At 44.7% G+C, this 20,780-nt stretch overlaps 1 protein-coding gene across 1 annotated transcript in view; it reads right to left on the reverse strand.

Moving 5' to 3' along the window:
* Nucleotides 1-573: 573 nt before the first annotated feature.
* Nucleotides 574-20,780, reverse strand: part of ephb6 (eph receptor B6) — a gene marked incomplete at both ends in the record, with an annotated part of 31,211 nt that continues 11,004 nt past the window's right edge. Inside the window, 18 exons of the mRNA XM_080858294.1 lie at nucleotides 574-679; nucleotides 947-1,102; nucleotides 1,238-1,422; nucleotides 2,494-2,643; nucleotides 2,855-3,073; nucleotides 3,356-3,603; nucleotides 3,737-3,853; nucleotides 4,253-4,308; nucleotides 4,394-4,508; nucleotides 4,910-5,072; nucleotides 5,377-5,501; nucleotides 6,947-7,028; nucleotides 7,370-7,641; nucleotides 7,958-8,113; nucleotides 13,976-14,271; nucleotides 14,669-14,832; nucleotides 16,183-16,455; nucleotides 18,395-18,459. Of these exons, the coding sequence (XP_080714420.1) occupies nucleotides 574-679; nucleotides 947-1,102; nucleotides 1,238-1,422; nucleotides 2,494-2,643; nucleotides 2,855-3,073; nucleotides 3,356-3,603; nucleotides 3,737-3,853; nucleotides 4,253-4,308; nucleotides 4,394-4,508; nucleotides 4,910-5,072; nucleotides 5,377-5,501; nucleotides 6,947-7,028; nucleotides 7,370-7,641; nucleotides 7,958-8,113; nucleotides 13,976-14,271; nucleotides 14,669-14,832; nucleotides 16,183-16,455; nucleotides 18,395-18,459 (2,948 nt within the window). The remainder of the gene's footprint in view (nucleotides 680-946; nucleotides 1,103-1,237; nucleotides 1,423-2,493; nucleotides 2,644-2,854; nucleotides 3,074-3,355; nucleotides 3,604-3,736; nucleotides 3,854-4,252; nucleotides 4,309-4,393; nucleotides 4,509-4,909; nucleotides 5,073-5,376; nucleotides 5,502-6,946; nucleotides 7,029-7,369; nucleotides 7,642-7,957; nucleotides 8,114-13,975; nucleotides 14,272-14,668; nucleotides 14,833-16,182; nucleotides 16,456-18,394; nucleotides 18,460-20,780) is intronic.

Genomic DNA, 20,780 nt, shown 5'->3' on the forward strand with positions numbered 1-20,780 from the left:
TAACACCTGCAACCTGTCTGCAAAGTTCAGTCGTCAGTTCATCACAGTTTTATGTACCAACATGCTGGTGGTAACTCACAGGGTGCTCGTTTGACAAGTATGCTGTGTCTGTCTGCGTGACGCCATATAAATGCAATATAAACTTTCTACAACATTTGCCATTTTTTTGTCAAGATGAAGCAATATTTTGAAAACAATATCCACAACGATAGTACCATTAATGGGCTTTGATTGTCTGTGCTATTATTGTCTTCAAAAACAATAAGAACAACACCATGATCACTTTTATTTTTCATTCAATGAGAATGAGTGATATCAAACAAGTGAGAGGGAGAGGTAGTGTTCGTCAGTAGCAGGGTGTGTGTGACAGAGATAAGAGGAGAGAGTCTATTTGGGAGGGGAGAGAAAGAGGAGCAAAAGGTTGAAATAAACAACATCCCTATGACACTTTTTTTCTTCTCAGACTGTCCTCTCCCTCCTTCTGTGCACCTTCCTGCTCCTGAAAAGCTTTGTACTTCAAGGACTGCAAATCCCATAATGCAATAATGCTTCCCAAAAGGAAGTAGTTCTGCCTCACACCTCCACCTGGCCCTGTGTGAGGTGAGTCCTTAACTGCTGAGCAGCCTTTACGATCTTTCTCTGGTGACCCAGAAGATTCACCCCCAGACTCTGTACATCTCTGAAAGAAACAATGGCAGACAAAGGCATATATAAATGAGAGGATATAACATGGAAGAGAAGAGAGAATGAGGGAAGCGTAAACTGAGTAGAAGAGGTTTCATGATAATTTAAGCTTCTCATTGGAGGGTTGTGATGAGTCATCTATGGGCCAGATACATTATATGGAAGTAAAAAAAACTAGATCATTAACAGACAACATAACTTCATTATTTTAATATTTATTTTAGTATTATTTTGATACAAGCTGTTTGGTTGAGGCACTTACTCCATGGTTAGTCTGCTGACTCTCTCCAGACTTGTAAGTTGTGCTCTCTCAAACTCATCTTTATATCTCTCCATCCTGAGGGCCGTTAACCAGTCACCAACCGTTACTACAGACGACAGGTCTGTGGGTGTCGGACTCAGAAGGGGCTGGGTTGGGCTTCAGAGAAAATAGAGATACTGATACTGATACTGAGCACTGAAACGTAGTAACTACAGCCTCTGCGATGTAAACATCAGACCTCAAATGTGTTTGTTATTGTAAGTGAGTGAGGGCGGATGACTGTATTCTCACCGGCTATGTTCTGCCTTGAGAGAGGCTGGGTGGCGGATAAGTCTGTCCAGGGAGGAGAGGAGCGAGTCAAAGCCAAGCCGGTCCTGTCTGTCTGCCTGCCAACACTGCAGCATGAGGGCGTGTAGGGCAGGAGGGCAACTGTGGGGGGCAGGAAGGCGGTACTGATCCGCTACTGCCTTCATCACCTGGAAAGGAAAGGTAAGGGGCAGGCATGATCAACAGAGCAAAATAAGAAATAAAAATAAGGAAAAGGACAAGAAAACAGGTTACAGTAAAACTCATACATGATAAATGGACACTTGATTTAAGTAAATCGGTAGGATGACTCCATCATTCAGAAGCCTCAACCATCCATTACTGATTCTCTTTCAACTCTAAATGTATCATTATAACGTGTTTGATGTTTTCAGTTTGTTGAGGTATAAAGGTCAGTTGTTACAGGAATCATTCAGATGAAATAAGCTATATTTGTCTTCAAAACTCAAATCATGACATGGCATCAGGAGGAAACGGTTTGCTTTATTTGGTGTTAATACAGAATAGTATTCACCATCTCTCTTGTTTGATTTGACTAATTTTCAAGCAGACATTCTTTCATATTCCTTCTCATTTTCCTTGCTGAATGTTTGCCACGGAAAAGCACATGGTTTATGACGTGGAGTTTCTTTAGTCCAACAAGAAGACAATGGGGTTGGATTATAGCCTTTAGATAACTGAATAAGGTGTGACTATACTTTAAAAACCACAAGCTTTGTTCTTCAAAAAATAATGATAGGATCAGGTTTAATTCTTTATAGTTTTGAAACAGTTTCTCAGGAAATACGTGGCATATCTACCAAAGGATAGGAATCTCCTAGCTTAATCATTCTTGCAGAGTATAATGTTATCTAATCATGACTAAGTGAATTTCTCATAGAGGTTTTCCACACTTTCTTTATCCAGAAATATGGCTATTGGGAAATATGTGAAATTCTATTGGTCCACTTCCTGATATAGTTTCACCACTCCCTTTGCATTAATAAGTGAACCTAGTAGAAGGATGTGATCCCTGGGACTGTGTACGTCCTAAGATTCATGTAAACTTGACTTTCCATATTTGGATGTTTTGGTTGTAGCATTGCCTAGGTGGTCATGGCCAGAGCTGACTACAGTGTGTTTGTTATTTTGATGGAAATTACTCAGAGGCCTCAGAGATCCCAGGCTTTTGTCTCTAATGGTACATCGAACAGTACCGGCGGACCGGACTGGACCCTCACCTCTTGGTTGCTCATGTCCCAGTACGGTCTCTCCCCATATGACATCACCTCCCACATCAGGATGCCAAAGCTCCAGACATCACTGGCTGAGCTGAACTTCCGATGCTGGAATGCCTCTATAGCTGTCCACCTGACCGGAATCTTGCTGCCCTGGAGGTGAGAATGTGAGGAACGCAAAAGAAGGGAATGCAGGCACATTAAAAGTTTTCCGATGGGGAATGATCTTCAGAAGTAATGACTTGTGGAACAAAAATGATACACTGTAAATGTACACAAAACAGATGCCTTTGCTGTTGATGAAAAACAATGTCAATGTATTTTGCAAATACTGTGGCTGAATTGTAGCTGTGGTTGAACTCACCAGGGAAGCAGTGTATGTGGGCATGTTGTGGTCCAGACCCCTCATCAGGCGGGACAGACCAAAGTCAGACACCTTGCACACAAGGTTGGAGTTGACCAGCACATTGCGTGCCGCAAGGTCCCGGTGCACAAAGTTTCTCTCAGACAGGTAACGCATCCCCGCACCCACACCTCTCAACATCCCGACCAGCTGAAGCACGCTGAACTGATCCTCGTTCTCCTGTGAGTGCGAGAAAGAAAGCGAGAGAGAGAGAGAGAGAGACAGAGAGGGAGAGAGAAAGAGACAGAGAGAGAGAGAGAGAGAGAGAGGGTGTTGAAGGATGATTGAGAGGAAGAGGAGTACAGGGTAAGAGCAGGTAGAGGGGTGGATGGAATTTGGAGAGAAAACTAATTCAATTTGTATTGAGCATGACAGAAACCCAACATGCGTGCATTGCAATGGAAGAATAAGTTAATCCACTGCTTTGATAATAAACGCGAGGTGCTGTCCTCTCCCACTCACCCTGAGGAAAGCATCCAGGGGGCCGTTCTCCATGAACTCTGTGATGATCCTCTCTGGAGGGGCGTGTGTCACCACCCCCTCCAGCTTCAGCACATTGGGGTGGTCAAACTGTCCAAGCACCCCCGCCTCACTCAGGAACATGGACCTCTCCCGGTCCGTCACCCCCCAGCGCAGGGTCTTCACGGCCACCAAGACCTCTCTCCGGCCCAGGGGACGGTACCTCCCCCGAGACACCTCTCCAAACTGGGCTGCGGCGGAAGAGGAGGGACAGAAACCCAAATGTGTTTACACAGCTGCTGTTTGGGCCAGTTTGGGACAGAGGTCCAACACAATGAACATCCTGTGTCTTGACCATGAAATAGTATCAGATTTGACTCCTACCAGCACCAATAACTTCCTCTATCTTGAGGTGAGCCGGGTCTATCTCTCTGGCAAACTCTTTGACCGCCTCGCTGGGGTCCTCGTAAGTCGATGGGTCCACATAGTATTTCACTCCCCCTGAAAAACGCATATGGATGAGTTTGTAAGATTTCAGAGGATGACAGCACCAGTCAGCACAAAGTCTGCAGGGAGATGGAGAGTCTGGATGCTGCAGAGTCAGCGATGCAGCTGTGTGACATGACCTAAGGAGGAGCTCAGGGACACTCCTGAAGCCAATGCACATGCTTTTATATTTCCTGTTTCTCCATGCAGCTGTCCCCTAGAGGAACGATGCATTATATATGACCCAGGAATGTGCTCTGTGCTCTAGGTTAAGGGATGACTGCTGCATCCACTAAACAATGTGACTAATTTTCTCAGAGAGTAATACACTGAGACTGAATAAATATGCTGCGTGCAGAAACGAGTATGAGTAAGAGTGTATATGAATGCTTTGATATGCACTCAGGCACTCACCCCTGTTGCTGATGTATCTCTGCAGTCTATCACTGTATGGACTCTCTCTCCTTTTGCTAAAATATAGAAATAAGTTAAATTATGTAAATGTAGGGGCACATATGTTTTGATCGTTGTTGATGTGAGTTAGAGCATCGTTACCTCTTGAACACGAACACGATGATAATCGCAATAACCACCAGGAGGAATGCAGCTCCGCCCATCACCGATCCCACCAGCAGGGGGAGACGATTCTGAATTTGCTTTGAGCGCTCCTCTGAATAATGCACAGGGAGAGACAGAAAGCAGTTAACGTATTTAAATACATTTCAGAGATCCCAGGCTTTTTTTCTTATTCTCAGAGTCGTCTCTAATGTTACACCAAATCGTATCGGACCAGACCCTCACCTCCTGGTTGCTCATGTCCCAGTACAGTCTCTCCCCATATGACATCACATCCCACATCAGGATGCCAAAGCTCCAGACATCACTGGCTGAGCTGAACTTCCGATGCTTAAAATATATTTAATGTACCACTAATTCCTTAACCACTAGCCTGCCAGCTGCCAAAGCAGATGCTGGCTTAATTTAATATGTTTGACAACCAAATGTTGTGTTATATTAAGAGAATGTGTTGATACATGTGTTCAGGCAGTGATGGATCATTTGTGCTCATACCCATTGCGAGAGTACTGAAGTAGATGGTGTGGCTATACGGTCCATAGCCTCGCTCATTTCTGGCCCGTATCTGGAAGGCATAGATGGAGCCAGGGTTCAGGGAGGCCACCGTCACTGTGTTAGTTTCACTGAACACACTCACAGCAGAGTCCTCATCTGAGCTCTGAGAGAGAGAGAGAGAGAGAGAGAGAAAAAGAGAGAGAGGGAGAGAGAGAGGAATAGAGAGAGAGAGAGAGAGGGAAGGAAGAGTGGTTAAAGGGGTCAGAGTAGCCAGCGAAGCAGGACTCCATTTTACAGAATTTAATTGTGTTGATTTGATTGTGTTGTGTCTTGTGACATGTGGCAGTGCTTATGTAAATCATGGACAGGATAGTAATGTTGCTTATGCCACTGAACGTCAGCCAAGTTTGCTCCAGGTACAATTTAATTCAGAATTATGGATAGGTTATATTACTGTGGTGCCTTACCCTGTCGTAATATCGGAGCTGATATTCCAGGATGTCCCCATTGGGTCGATCCGGCTGTGGCCAGGACAGAGTGATGGAATCTGCAGCGCGGCTCAACTGATGCAGCATGGGAACTGTTGAGGGGACTGGGGACACGGAGGGGAGATAGATTTTGATTACCAAAGAGGTCAACAGAAGGATAACAATGGATTTAAACGGAAACTGCATGCATGCAATCTGTAGCCTCTAAGAACATGTAATCATGGACACCAAAAGAAGCAAAAAATAGCATTGCCTCAAGCAGTAAACTGGAGAAGCTGAATATTTTGGCTAAGAGAGAACAGCATTTGAAAGCTGTTGGTGATCTCCGTCCCTAGCGCTTCAGATGCAGCTTGGCACCTGATAATACTCATTGTAAATTCACATATTTTACACCAACATTTATCGACACAACTTGACATTTTAACTGATGAATGAGAAGACAATCAATCCAGAGAGAGAGAGGGAGAGGGAGGGCTGGAGAGAGTGAGAGAGAGAGAGAGGGAGTGAAAAAGAGGGAGGTTGATTAATATAACAATGTAGCAACACTGAGTGTAATCTTCGTAGTTTACCACCTGGCAGTGACACAACCCAACACTGATGTGTCATTAGAGCCATTACCAGCATTACCATCATCAGTGTGATCAGGATATGAAAAAAATATTTTGATTACAGAATCCTTTGAAACGGTTATTGTCATGATTGTCTTCCACAATTCTTCTGTCAAATGTTCTAATGCAAAAACAAGTTGTTGCTTGTGAGTTCCTCAGATAAAATTGTCTGGTAACTAATTAAACCACACACAACGTAAATGTAAAGGCAAAAGCGGTTGGAAGTGCAGCAATGTCACAGTGCAGTGGTTAAAGTGCACACAACTTTAAAGAAATAATAGCAGTCCCACATACAGTCCAACCCATTACACGTCAGAGGGAGTTAGATCCACCAGAGGATTTTTGTGTGGAGAGAGGGACATATCTCTTCTAGTGGTTCACCTCTCTTACTTTACAATTCATATTTAGCCTGCACTTTGGCCTTCTTCGTAGTGAGTGAAAATGATCTGGTTGTACTCAGCTGAATTTCTGCCCCCCTCCTCCTTGTTGTTTCCTCTCTCTCTCTCTCTCTCTCTCTCTCTCTCTCTCTCTCTCTCTCTCTCTCTCTCTCTCTCTCTCTCTGTCATTCCTTCCTCACTTGACCGTTATGTGAGTTGACAGATTATGGTGACCCAAAGCCACCTGAGTCTGGATAGCAGACAAGTGGGAGGGTGGAGAGAGAGGAAGAGAGAGAGGAGGAAAAGAAAGACCACCACAGAGAGCATGAGAGAGAAAGAAAGAGAGAGAGAGAGAGAGAGAGAGAGAGAGAGAGAGAGAGAGAGGAAAACTGAAGGACTGATGGCACTTGACAGATCCAGACAAAGAGCGATGCAGAGCAAAAATAGTCAAACGCATACGGACAGGCCAGACAGGGCACCGGACAGATTAAGGACAATGGAGTGAAGGGCAGGGCCAGGACTGCGTGGCCTTTAACCTTTAACGTGTCAGCCTGAGTGGCTCACCTGACTGGCTGGTGGTGAAGTTGATGCTGGAGAACTGGGGCGGGAAAGGGCTCAAAGATGACACATCATTGAAAGCTTGCACCTGCAAGGCAGCACGGGGAAACATTGAATGATGGTTAAACTCTATAATTCAGTGTGAATTTATGGCAGTGCAGTGAAATTATGCTTGCACACAAAGCTGTGTGATTTAATTATTGATAGAAGTGCTCTCGGTTGACAGACACGGACCAGATTCCTAGCTGAAACACTGTACAGAACAGTATACGCATCCTCTTCCTAAAAATTCTGTGTGGGTTCTCTGTGTGGGTTTGTGCTGACACAAATTCAAGTCAATGTATATGCCTACATCAGTGATGAACCTGAGTCGTCTACTCAAAACTGACATACACTGATTGCTCATGGGAGATGTAGTTGTTGTTGTACCTGTATAAGGTAGGTGACTCTGGTGAGGAGGTTGTTGAGGGTGACCTTGGTCTGGCGGAGTCCAGTCTGGACGGGTGTGTAGGTGACAGTCTCGCCACACCAGGAGCACATGGCGGTCGGTGATTGTGTGGCAGAGGGGCAGATTCGACACACCACCCCATACCACACCTCATTCCTGCCACCCATGTCCTGTGGGGGGCGCCATCGGAGCGACACACCGCCCTCCGAGCTCTCATACTCCCAGGACATAGACACAGGGGCAGAGGGAGGAGCTGAGGAGGACATTAACAGGAGTGCAAACTCAGCTTTAAAACATTTAATATCAGTTACAGAAGGCTCAATGTACATGTTCTGGCCATGTCTTATACTGACTCTGGCATGACTTAATACATGGGTGTTTGGGAAAGCTGCTTGGGGAGACAAAATGCACAGGAGATAGTATAAGGTGAATTTAAAACGGGATATAGCATAAGCGCTTTGGTGCTTAAGTCGGAATGAAAACATTCTATAATACAGTACATAATCCCACAACAAATATATCATCCTGGTTGGAATGGTGGCCTGTAATCCCATGTCTGCTGTGCATACCTGTGCAAGATGTAGTGTTGATATCCGTGGGCGCCCGGTAAAAGCCACTGCGGCACTCACAGATGATGGAGGCCTCAGTGCTCGTTCTGCTGTTGGCTGGACACATAGTGCACGGCACTGAACCGGCTGTGTCCTTGAAGAATCCTACAGGACAGGCTGAGCGAAAGAGGGACAAGAAGAGAAGAGAGAGAGAAGAAGTTACCAAGCCATACCTCTCACAAACATCAGCCAATCAGCTAAATCACTGTGTAAGTCCCAACGAATATGATTTTTAGAGGATGTCCACATTTGACCACAAGGTATAGGCTGCTTCCTTCCATATACGTGTAGTGTTGAAACCCCACAAACTAAATTGAAAACATAGCTACAACATAGCAATTTTCAAAACTTCCATCATGAGAGAATTATGAGGTGTTAAAACCTCAAAGCTCTGTCCACTCCCAGAAAAACAGCTAATTTTCCAGGTTCAGATAAGCATTCCAGTGTCAGCTAAAATGACACCCAATCACTCATGACAGCCTCTGCCCTGGTACTGTGGGGGTGGGAGACATCATCACAGCACTGCTGCTGCGCATCCCTCCCACATCTCATTGCCCTAAATCAAATCTGTTATGTTAATGATCTCCAGACCAAGACCAACTAAACAAGAATTAGAAATGTCAACAAAGCGGTTCTCTTCGAGCTTGCTTGCTTATTAAAGGCTGCCACAGCTTCACCAACAAACTAGTCATTTGTGAAGTGTGTTTACCCCAGGGCATCCATTATCTCGATCTGAAGTAAATATGCAATTAGACAAATCAAATCCTCTTTGCCAGTAGAATAGCTACTTTCTGCGACTGCGCATTCTATCACAAATCATACATCAATCTTCACGAATTGGATTTACAGACTCTGTTATATCATCATTCTTTCATGTGGCCTTCAGAACTCATCACAAGACAAACTCCTAGGCAGCCTGGTTACACCCCACTATTACCAGTGAATTCTATTTTGTCACTGCAGAACCTGTGAGACATCAAATTGAACATGGACAGTCACGCTGCAGTCTTATCTGGTAGCCCTTCCAAAGTGTGTTATGAGTCATTGGCAGAGGATCAGCTTCAAAGACAGACAGAATCCTCAGAGCCCGGGGGAATGCATTGGCAGGCGCATTGAGAAACAGCTCGCTATCTCAGAATTAAGCCATGCCGTCTGGCCATGGCAAGATGTCTCTCTGATGTTGAGGAGGACTTCTAACGAGGCTCGTGGTACAGTTAGGGGACATGCTGTTTCCTTTCATGCAGCCGTTTGTACGATTTAGATGCAAAACAATCCACCAATCCACAAAACGTCCGCAGTTCAGTTTTCATTAAAAAACTGAACAACAGAAATTCACAACATTGCCTTTAAAAGCCCAGAAAACCATGGCATAAAAACAACTATGGCAGAACATGGCATTTCACGTGTTTTTTTTTTTTTGTACATTTACCCAGCTTGTTATAAGAGCCAACAGAAAGAGGGTGAGAGACGATCTGAGTATGGAAAAGGCAGCATGCCACTGCGAGGACGCTGAAGGGAGTTTGTCCATTGCACTTCTGTATCCATCACATCCTCCATAATGAGTCGCTGTGGTACTCAGTGAGAGAAGTATACAGCTGGACCACATTAACAAGCCTCAGGACATGATACCCTCTGTGCTGCGATAAGCTGACCTCAGAGCGCATTCTCTGCCCTGACGCAGATAACCTTCTCATACCAACGTCGCACCTCTTAATTCTGTGTGTCAGTGTGTGTATTTGTGTGTTTGTGTGTGTATGTGTGTTTGTCTGTGCGTGTGTAGGGCATGCACGGAAAATAGATGGTGAGAGACTGTCAAAAAGTTGCAAAGGTGGGGATAGACCGCTGGGGATACTTAAATGGATAAAAGGATTTTCATGTTCTCACTTGTCTGTCAAGTTTGCGATTCATAACGCAATGGTGTGAAGTGAGGAAGGGAGAAAAGGGAAAAACAGCTAAGATAGAAAGAGGCTGATAAACAGAGTTTGAGCAGGAAAAGAAATAGTGAAGCGAAATGAAATAGAGGGAGACAGAGAAACAGATGTAGATAGGTGGAGTGGTTGCACTTAGAGGGTGAGTTAAAGAGGGCAGGTAAGATAGACACATAGAGAGAGACAGGCAGTTTAGTAGAAGAGTATTTCCCATCTATCTTTCAGGATAATGAGTCACATTATCAGTCATGTTCAGCTCAGGCTGGGACAAAGAGCAGGAGTTTGCTTCATCTTTCCTGACAATCACGCTCCGTCTTGAACACGCCACGCCATTCACTCACTCTCTTCCATCCCAGGAGCAGCCAATCGCAGCGCTGCAACTCCTGCTTTCCCACGTAGCCTTTGGCCTCTCTCTCTGTCTGAGTCGCTCTCTCCCTGCTCCTGACATTCCTCTGTTTCCACACAGTGGCTTTAATACAGCTTATGGCCATTAAGGAGTCGCCAGCACATTCCCTTACATTAAAGCCCACCACGGCAGGAGGGAACGATAGAGATAAAGAGAGGGAGTGAGAGAGAAAGCTAGTAAGAGAGAAAAAAGATATCGGGAAAAATGGATTGTTGAACAGTTGCTCTTTTTGTGTGCATAAATGCATGCATGAGAGTAAGTACTTTTTTGTGCATGTGTATTAGTGAGTGTAAGAGTGAGTGTGTGTGTGTGTGTGTGTGTGTGTGTGTGTGTGTTTGGGTGCATTTATGCTTGCATGAAGGCTTGGTTGTGGAGGGAATGAGAAAAAAGGGAGTCTTGGAGCGAGAGTCAGATGATGAGAAAGATGGTCGCATTTAGAGAGGGAGATGGAGAATAGAGCGAAATAGAAGGAGACAAACAGACAGTGGATGTGGATGAGCTAAGAAAAACAAAAAGACTGAGATAGAAAGAGAGACAGAGATTGCACTGAAGTGTATAATTTGGCATAGGCGTAGTGCTTGGTATTTAGATCGCTGACCTAATTTCTCTTACTCTCTCTCCCTCCCTTTATCGCTCTCTCTCTTTCTCTTTCCACCCCCTTCCCTCCCGACATCTCTCTGCTGTGCTCATTCTATTATTTTGCTTACAGCATTATATTCTGCCACACACATACATACACACACACTCACTCTCACACGCACACACATATGTCTGTGCGTTCACATACATACATAAACACACACACACACACACACACCACCTTGTGTAAGGGGGGCACATATGCAGGTCTATTTAGAGACCAACAAACACAGATAGAAGCTGCACACATTCACACATGTACACACTCACTGTAGTTCTTTTCAGCAAAAAAAATATATCTCTCTCTCTCTCTGTTTCTGAATCATCCCCCTGTTAAATTCACCACAGGAAGTGCATTTTAATCTCTAAAATGATATGCTTTAATCTGTTTTTACCTCCCCTAATGTGTTCCCATCTACCAGTATTATATAAAAGCTACTGGATTTTCCCAGTTTGCTCAACTACACCAAATATTTTCCTGGACATCAACTTTCAAACACTATAATAAAATACTATCACACATTCCCAGTATGCACTGCAGTATTACAGTACGTAATCAATCAGTATTAGTATCATCAATCACTTAAAATGTACTGTTTTCATGTGATGCATTAGAAGGTAAAATATATAATATATTTGGTATAGTTTGGAATTTTTTTTAAATAAATACATAAATATTGTATAATAGTTAGTATAAAAGTATACAGTATGGAACTGGTAGATGGCATTATTAGACCTGATATTTAGACCCACGTCTCTGGCAAAAGTGGACTTTTCATATCCCGATGGTCAGGTGCAATTGCCTTACATGCTCAGTCATGCTTTCAGCATCATGCTCTTTGAGGACAAAGCTCACAAAAAATAGTAGCAAAAAAAAGCGTGCTGGTCACAAGTTGTGTCTGGACTTCCTGTTGTTTGGAGACCAAAGCGTGGCACGCCATCTTCTTTTGCTGGGCTTCATTTTGTGACCTGTGCGACTGTGACCTGCGCGGCTGTGCTCACACAGGTAAATGCACCCAAGCGGGCACACAGGCTCACGTGTCAAATGGACACGAGGACTGAAGTCTTCAAAGGTGGAGCAGAAAACAGCAGCCATCATGATGTGTCACCTCAGAAGTCTACACATGCTCACTGACTCACTGCAGTCACCTGATCATCCGCACATGATGTTTCTTCTGTCACAGATCTCATAGACTTGTCTGCGCCCTACAGAATATATATATATAGTATGTATGTATGTTTATGTAATAGCTCCCTGGCTGTAAAAGTGCCCTGACAGCACCAGTATCCGCTGCGGTTGGTAAATAAGACTGCGATAGGCAGTGACAGAGTGCTAATGGGCTGAAATGTAGGCCAGGAGGCTCAGAATGCAGTCTGCTGGAGCGTGCAGGATTAATTAAGCACAGAGCAGCCCCAACCGACTGGAACACATGTATACAACCGCGTGACCCCAAACGGACGGGACCTTCACCTCTAATCATCTGACGTTATACAATGTCCCCAAACGGTCCCCTCCCCGCCCTGTGCCTCTACCCATCCTTCGTTCAGAACTATATCAATCAATCTTTCCTCTCCTCTGGCCGCATATTTATCTGCCGTTTTTCCTCCAACCAACTACCCCCCCCCCCCCCCACCCCCTACACCCCCCCCCCCCCTTACCCCCTTACCCCCTTCACCATACCCCCTTCACCCTACCACCCCCTTCACCCTCCCCCCATGGGCTTCACCTCTCCTCTGGCTTTTTTTGTGTTTCTTTCCTGGCTGTTGTGCTCTCTCAATTCTTTGAACCGTTAACTTGTGTTCACTTACTGTATCCCTCTCTGTCTCGTTTCCTCTCTCTCCTTCTCTCTTTCCCCTCTCTCTACCTCTATCACTCCCTCTCTTTTTCTCTCTCCCCTGCGGTTTCTGTCACTTGTTCACAGACGAGTGGCCATTACATCACTATGACCTAAATGTGTCACATCTCTCTTTTTTCCCTTGCTGGCTCTCTCGTTCCCGTTCCTTTCATTCTTTCCTTTAAGATTTCCCCAAACTGCTTGTTTAACCCCTCAGATTCCATCTTCTCTCCTCCTTACCTAACCCTGAATCTCTCTCTCTCTCTCTCTCTTTCTCTCTTTCTCTCTCTCTCTCTCTCTCTCTCTCTCTCTTCTCTCTCCTCCTCTCTGTCACTCACTCTGTTAATTATGCTTCTCTCTCTGCCAATCTCCTGGATTCTGTTCACCACAGAGACTTGTTGATGATTCTAATTCCCCAAAATTCCTGTCCACTAACAGCAGACACACACACACACACACACACACACACTCACACAGATGTAAGTATCAACATTCCTTACATGCGAGCCCCCCCCCCCCCCCCTCCCCCCAACCACACACACAAACACACACACACACCATGTAGCACCAGTGACATACCGCTCCTATCCATCCGCGCATGTATAGACGCAAACTCTGCTTTTGTCTTGTCTCCTCACGAGCGTTAACACAAACCTTCTCTGGTCTGTTCTCACACCGCCTCCCTCCCCCATGTCCCCCAGTCAAGCTCACAGACTGATTGGAGTGACACGAAAGGGCTCAACAAAAGTTTTGTGCAGTGGTGACCATCTTGGTCTGTTTGTTTGTGTTTCCATGTCTTGTGTGTTTGTGTTTTGTTGTTTGTATCTGTCCTGTGCGTTTCCAGTGTGTTTGTGTTGTTTGTGACTTTCCTGCACATGTCCAGTGTGTTTGTGTTTTGCTGTTTGTGTTTTCCTGTGCGTGTCCAGTGTGTTTGTGTTAACGTGTTGTGTTAACTAAAAGCAAGAGTTGAGCATGAGCAGAAGAGTTGTTTGGTCTCATTTAAAATATTTGCTCACAGAGAGACATTCTGTAATTACAGTATCAGGTTTTCAGTAAAAACATTCTCTGACATAAGAGGAGTTTCCCAGATCGCTCCCTGGTAACAAAAACACTGGAAAAACGCATTGCAGCATATTTGTGTCAATCAAAGCTGAATGTTGAGGGATCTTACCCAGACAGGCTGAGCTGTTTTGGTTGGGCTCATACCCCGCATCACACATACATCCGCCCACAGGAACCATCCACTCCCCCTCCGCGTTGCAATGCAGCCGAGGACCTGCCCCGCCCTGAGACTGGCTGTTAGGGACACAGGCCCCATCCACAGGCACCAGAGCAGTGGGCTCGGCCCCGGAGGGCGTGGCTGGGTAAGAAGCCAGGTAGCGGCTGGTTGCCGGGCAGCGGCGGTAGAACACAATCACACCCATGAGGGAGACACAGGCCCCACTGTCTACTACAGCCAAGACAAACCTAAGTGAGAAAGAGAGACAAAATGGTGTAAGAAAAACGAATCACATATGAATATGGATATGGTGTGGGGGGCCAACTGAGAGAGGTGGTTAAAGATATGAGCGATGTAGACAAACGAAAAAGCACAAACAGACAATTACCAGTATTAGCAAACAAGTTAAAGGCATTTACGGAGACCACCAAGCACAAGTGTCTTGTTTGCCTAAATACCTGCAGCTTATTAGCACAAATGTTAGACATGAGGTGGTGATTAACTGTGTGTGTCTCTGGGTGAGCTGGGTGTCGGCTGCACCACACATTTAATGTCCCCATCAGAGAGGAGCACATTATCCATCAACAAGCATAGGGGTTTCCAGGGCGACATGAGAAGAGGGTCAGAGGGCAGTTGCCATGGTACCCGTTGCGCGTGAGGGGCGCGAAGCTGCGGGTTTTGATGTTGATGCGGCGAGTGCGGTCTGGCTTGTACTGGTGCGGCTGGCTGGGCTCCACCTTGCTGAAGCTCTTGTCCGCCGCGATGGTGTCGATCTTCACCCATCCATCTCGCGTCTCACCGTTGGACGGCTAGAAAAGTGACAGAGAAAAAGAAAGAAGGAAATGAGACACACACACACACAAGCCGCACACACACACACGCCGCACACACACACGCCGCACACACACACACACACACACACACACACACACACACACACACACAAGCCGCACACACACACACACACACACACACACACACACACACACACACACACACACACGCCGCATACACACACACACACACACACACACACACACACACACACACACACACACACACACACAGACTGATGCCACAGATGAGGGAGAAACAGCAGTTCAGGCCAGCAGAGGGTCGTAGAGCATCAGGAGCTTTTTACAGCATTCTTGTAGGAATTCCAGTGAAGGATGGAGAAAACATGTCAGTGCTAATCTGAGCCCTGCATGGGGGTGAATGTAGAGGATTTGCTCCGTGGAGGAAGGAGGGAGGAAGGCCCCCCACTGCAGTATAGTGGGCCTGCTGCCCATCAACCACTCATGTGAACATGCTACAGAGGAGTGCAGATGCAGGCTCTATGCGTTCAGTTGCACTGGCTGGGTGCCTGTTTGCATTTTTAATGTGTCCGCTACCCCCTGAGGCGAAATGTAATCATCCACAAATAAATTTGGTGACGGCCCATCAGAGCAGAGGCCCTGTGAGTACTGACATCCACGCACAAACATCAGGAGGGAACGAGTCGAGAAATGTGCTTTCTGTAAACTACAAATCCCATGGGGAAAAGCTGATAATGCCAGACAGGGACGGGTGGTTTAAACCACTACACAAGGCTGCCTCTGTATCTATAAGCTTGCTATTAAAAATAACATTGACCAAGCAGTTAGGTCGTTGCACCTTTTATCCTTCAGTCCGGGTCTTAACCAAGGGACTTAAACACTAAATGAATCTGATTCTGATACAGCAAGAGTTGGATATTTGAAGTAGTGCTATAAAATGGTGTAAGAATTATTTCTTATTCCTGTAAGCTGTCTAGTTTGTATACCATCCGCTGTTGGCATCACATAGCATTTCATGAAGTGCTATGACAAATTGTTTTGTTTTCGGGAGAAATTTGGCAACCTCATGCTGGAAAAACTGAACTGGTTTGATGAATTAAAATTATGTTTGTTTGTGAGAACAGAATACAAAATGACACTTCTGGAGTTTCATATGTAAATGTCTGCGTGATAGTTCCAGGCTGATGCATAATTGCTGTGAGTGTTGCATGGGCTGCCCATAGCCTTTGGCGAATTATCTATATCTAGCCCCCAGAATGTTTTTAGATGGCGTGCATGCAGTAGGGGTTACTGTGTGGAAGCTGACTTTGTTTACTGGCGCATTATGATCTATGGATTACTCACATCAGAACCCCAAGTCCTTTCCAGCTCTCTTTGGGAGTCGGCTTGTTTGTAGAAGATTGTGAGTGTCTCACGACAGGACGGGGACGGCGTGCGCAGGCTGGCGCAGTCCCGAACAGAGAACCGGAGGGTCACGAAAATCCTTGGGGCAGACTCCCGGTAGAGGAAAGGCGTGGCCAGCCAGTTGTCCTGGGCACGAGGGTTCTGGTTGACATTGCAGACCTCAAAAGTGCGGATGAGTTTGCCCTTGTCGTCCAGAACACTCACTTCATCCCACTGGGAGGAAATAAAGCATGTCAGTACAGCCTAGGCAAAGCCCAGAGGGCAATACAGAGGTCTGTGATTGACTGGGATTGCTCCAAGCTGGAGTCAGCAGCTTTCTTTGAGTGTGTAAGTGGACTAATACACAGGCTCACAGCAGTACTGCACAACCTAGCTAATCCTACATAGTCACATTGAATTTCATGCTCATCTCAGAACTTTAAGGTTAAATGCTATATTTAACTTCTTCTGTGGTCCCAGGGCACCTTAAACTCTTTCTACTTTTCCAGGCAATTACAACTTGGTGCAGGCGGAGAGGCAGTAATGGAAAACATTTTGTTTACTTCCTTCTGAAGCAGTGCAGAAATGTACTGAGCAGATGAGCACGCAATGAAAGTAATGCACAACTAATACTGGGTGACTTCTCACACACGCAGCATACTGCGTGTGTTTGGAGGCATCTGAACAGTGAAAGAGATGAAAGGTTTTTTGCTTTTCTTCTTTCTTTTTTTTTTTGGCCCTCTTCGGAGGACAACTTTATTTGTATTCAAGTGTAGTTACAATCGTGATTCCTTTTCTCTTCTAATTGGCTCATTGTTTTTCTCCTCTGCTTTCCTCTTTACTCTGCTCCTCTCTCAGAGTTTAGAGGGGTAAAAATACAGTAAACAGCTTGGGAGGAGGAGAGGCGCCATCCCACACTCTGCAAGTCATCGGTGTGATTTAACCTAATGTGAAATCTATGCAAACGCACCAAATCGCTCCAGAATGAGAGATCATGGGGAGGGACGAGAAATGAGTGGTCAGAGTGAAGATGAAGAAGGAGGACTCGTCATGAGAGAGAGAGAAAGAGAGATAGAGAGAGAGCGAGAGAGAGAAAGAAGGAGGACGACAGGGCACTGAGTCAGTGTGAGATGAAGACATAAAAAGAGCTAAATTAACTAGTATAACCATGGTAGCACGAGGAAATAAAGATAAATATACATATTTTAGATTAGATTGAAAGATATACATATATATGTATAGTAGATAGATAGAAGATAGATAGATAGATAGAGAGCTTAGTGGGGAAAATAAAGTGACAGCTGCTTTTCTCTAGTGAATGTCAGGGGTAGTCTATCCCTGAGGGCAGATTTGCTGCAGATCTCATTGGTCTGTCAATATCCACTGCCTCATCAGCAGCACCACACTCAAAATACAGCCAAGAATAGAAGCTCTATCTCTAAGAGGAGAGGAGAGAGATAGAAGAAGGGAGAGGGGCTAGAGAGAGGGAGAGAGAGAGAGAGAGAGAGAGAGAGAGAAGAAGGGAGAGGGGCCAGAGAGAGAGGGGGAGAGAGAAGGGAAAGAGTTAATGGGAAAGTCTCTTTCTCCCCAGTTTTCCTTTTTTCTCTTCACAGCATCGTGGCCCCAGGTCAGATAAGCATATCTCCCAACCCGGCGTCCTTTTTCATTTCTTTGACTTCATGAAAAACACACTCATGCAAATCCATGGGCTACTCAACCATTACTGCCAGGCCACTCCACTGTGCTCAACAGACATCAGTGGATAAAACATTCCAAAAGCGTTCCGAGTCACATTCATTGGATTTTATTTCCATTTCAGCTATAGCGTGATCACTGACCCAAAGTTACAAAATAATATGCTAATGAGGACATTTTCTGAAATAATTTAAATTTCATAAGCTGGTATTGCTCATGTTAGCTTCAGATGCATAATAAGATGAAGTATTATTAAATATTATATTATTATTATTCCATAGACTGTTTAACCATCATCAGTGAAGTTAGGAATAGAGAGAATGTAAATTTTTACTATAAACTGCCATAGTGCCATTCTCCCCATAAGCAGGCAAGATTAAATCATACACTCAGATAGCCACTATATAATTGTTTTTCAGGCAGCAATGCGTACAGTGCACAGGTTAGGGCCATGTGTGTAAATGGATAAAACTCTCACCCCAGTGTCTGGATAGGTGGTCCAGCCCAGTTCAGTGGTGGATTCTGTGGTGTCCAGCAGCATTACTAAGAAGACAGGATAACATATGATGGTGAATAACCTTCGTCTTCATCTCAGATAGTGGGCTGATCACATACATATGAACAGTCTCTACTCTGAAAGTGGGCTGATCACATATAGGAACAGTCTCTACTCAGATAGTGGGCTGATCACATATAGAGTATAGGAACAGTCTCTACTCAGATAGTGGGCTGATCACATATACAGCATAGGAACAGTCTCTACTCAGATAGTGGGCTGATCACATATACAGTATAGGCACAGTCTCTACTCAGATAGTGGGCTGATCACATATAGAGGAACAGTTTCGTCTCAGATAGTGGGCTGATCACATATAGAGGAACAGTTTCGTCTCAGATAGTGGGCTCAACACATATAGGAACAGTCTTAGAGTTCATGAAATAGTCAAACTGGAGACCCAAACATGCAGTTGCATGAGAAAAAGACAAGAAAGGAAATTGGTTGTATTCTCTTTGGTAAATGATCTGGAACACATTCCATTGTTGTTCATCAAGCATCAAGCACGCTACATGTACCACACACACACACACACACACACACACACACACACACACACACACACACACACACACACACACACACACACACACACACACACACACACACACACACACACACACACCCATGCATGTGGAATGTACATGTGTCACCTGTGACACTCATGTAATTAGATCATTTGTCATGACTGCACACAGGCCAACAGGGTGCAAGACAGAGTTGGGGAATGTACAATTACAGACAAAAAAGGATATTACAAACAGAGAGAAATGATATATATAGGGAGAATCCATCACACTGTTTACAAATGAATAATTTCTGAAATTTCTATGATGAAACTTTAATGTCTCATATTTATTTAATGCTACATATTTTTCCACATGACAGGCTAAGTACTCCCAGCTCTCTATCAGGGCGGTGGGCTGTATCACATGAACGTCCATGTCGCCCAAAAAGTGTGTCATGCTATCCAAACAAACAGTGGCCCAGTCACGTCACATGGCCACACACACAGTTACAGAGAGAGAGAGGGACATGATAGAAGCAGAGACTTAGATCAAATTGTTTGTGTGTGTTTAATTCCCCAACCCCTCCCTCCCCCATCTGCCCTTAAAACTGAGAAACTGATATTATTTGAGGCTTAGCGCTTAATTCACTCCCAACCCCCATCTCTCTCTGTCCCTCTATCTCTCTCTCTCTCCCTCTCTCTCTTACACACACTCTTGAAACGTAAAGAGATTTTTTTTAGATTATGCACACAGATGGAGACCCTGCAAATCTCCTTGTCAATCCCTCACTCCCCCGTCTGTCTTAGTTCTTAGTTCTTCTCTCTCTCTCGCTCCCTCTCTTTCTCCATCTCCTCTCTCTCTTTCTCTCTGTTTGTTTGTGTGTGTGTTTGTTTATTTGTTTCTTCATGTGAGTTTGTGTGTATTTGAGTATGTGTGAGTATGTCTGCATGTAAGAGCACTAATGTTGAGGCAGAGAGGAATGTTGTGAACAGTGAACAGTGAAAAATGTGTAAGCCTTGTTCAAGGATATACGATAAGCCTTTCCACTCCGAATCTCATAATTTCTTTCCAAATGTTTAATTGATGTCTGTGTAAAGCTTTTATGTCAATATATAAGCATTACTTGTACTCCACAGTTTCACTTGTTTTGAGTGTTGATTTTCAACATTTGTGAATATTTAGTTTTAAATAAATATTTGTACGTTTTTATCACTTTGACATTTCTTTCCCTTGTCTTAAAATAAAATGACTTTTACTTGTGTCTCTTTGGTGTCTGCTAGCTTTTGCCACTCATTAATAAATGCCTTGTAAAGCATTGCAAGTCCTCACTTTAGAAGGGCTCACTCCATGTATTTAACTAATCAGTAGTAACTCATGAGTTAATCATGAATTTAAGTGTTGTTAAGATGCAGTAACACTAACTATCCGTAGGCATATTTCTGTCCAAATAGAAGAATACTTGTGTGTGTCCAGGTTATGTTTGCAACTCATTTATAAATGCTTTGTAAAGCATAGAAAGGGACTCATCAGAGAATATGAACTAGAAGACCCTCCAGTCCGCTTTGGTTCAATCCTTATGGTCTTTTACAAACCTCAGCCAGGCAAAATACAACGTTGTCCCGGAAGAAAAACTTGCTTCCTTTTGCTCTGACAATGTTCCCCAACTCTGAGAAGTGTTTTTTCCAGCAGGGCAATGCTCCATGCCACACAGCCAGGCCAGTAAAGGTGTGGATGGAGTACCACCAGATCAGGACCCTGTCATGGCCAGCCCAATTTCGAGACCTGAATCCCATAAAAAA

This window comes from Sprattus sprattus, assembly GCF_963457725.1.
Source record: "Sprattus sprattus genome assembly, chromosome: 19".
Classification (NCBI taxonomy): Eukaryota; Metazoa; Chordata; class Actinopteri; order Clupeiformes; family Clupeidae; genus Sprattus; species Sprattus sprattus.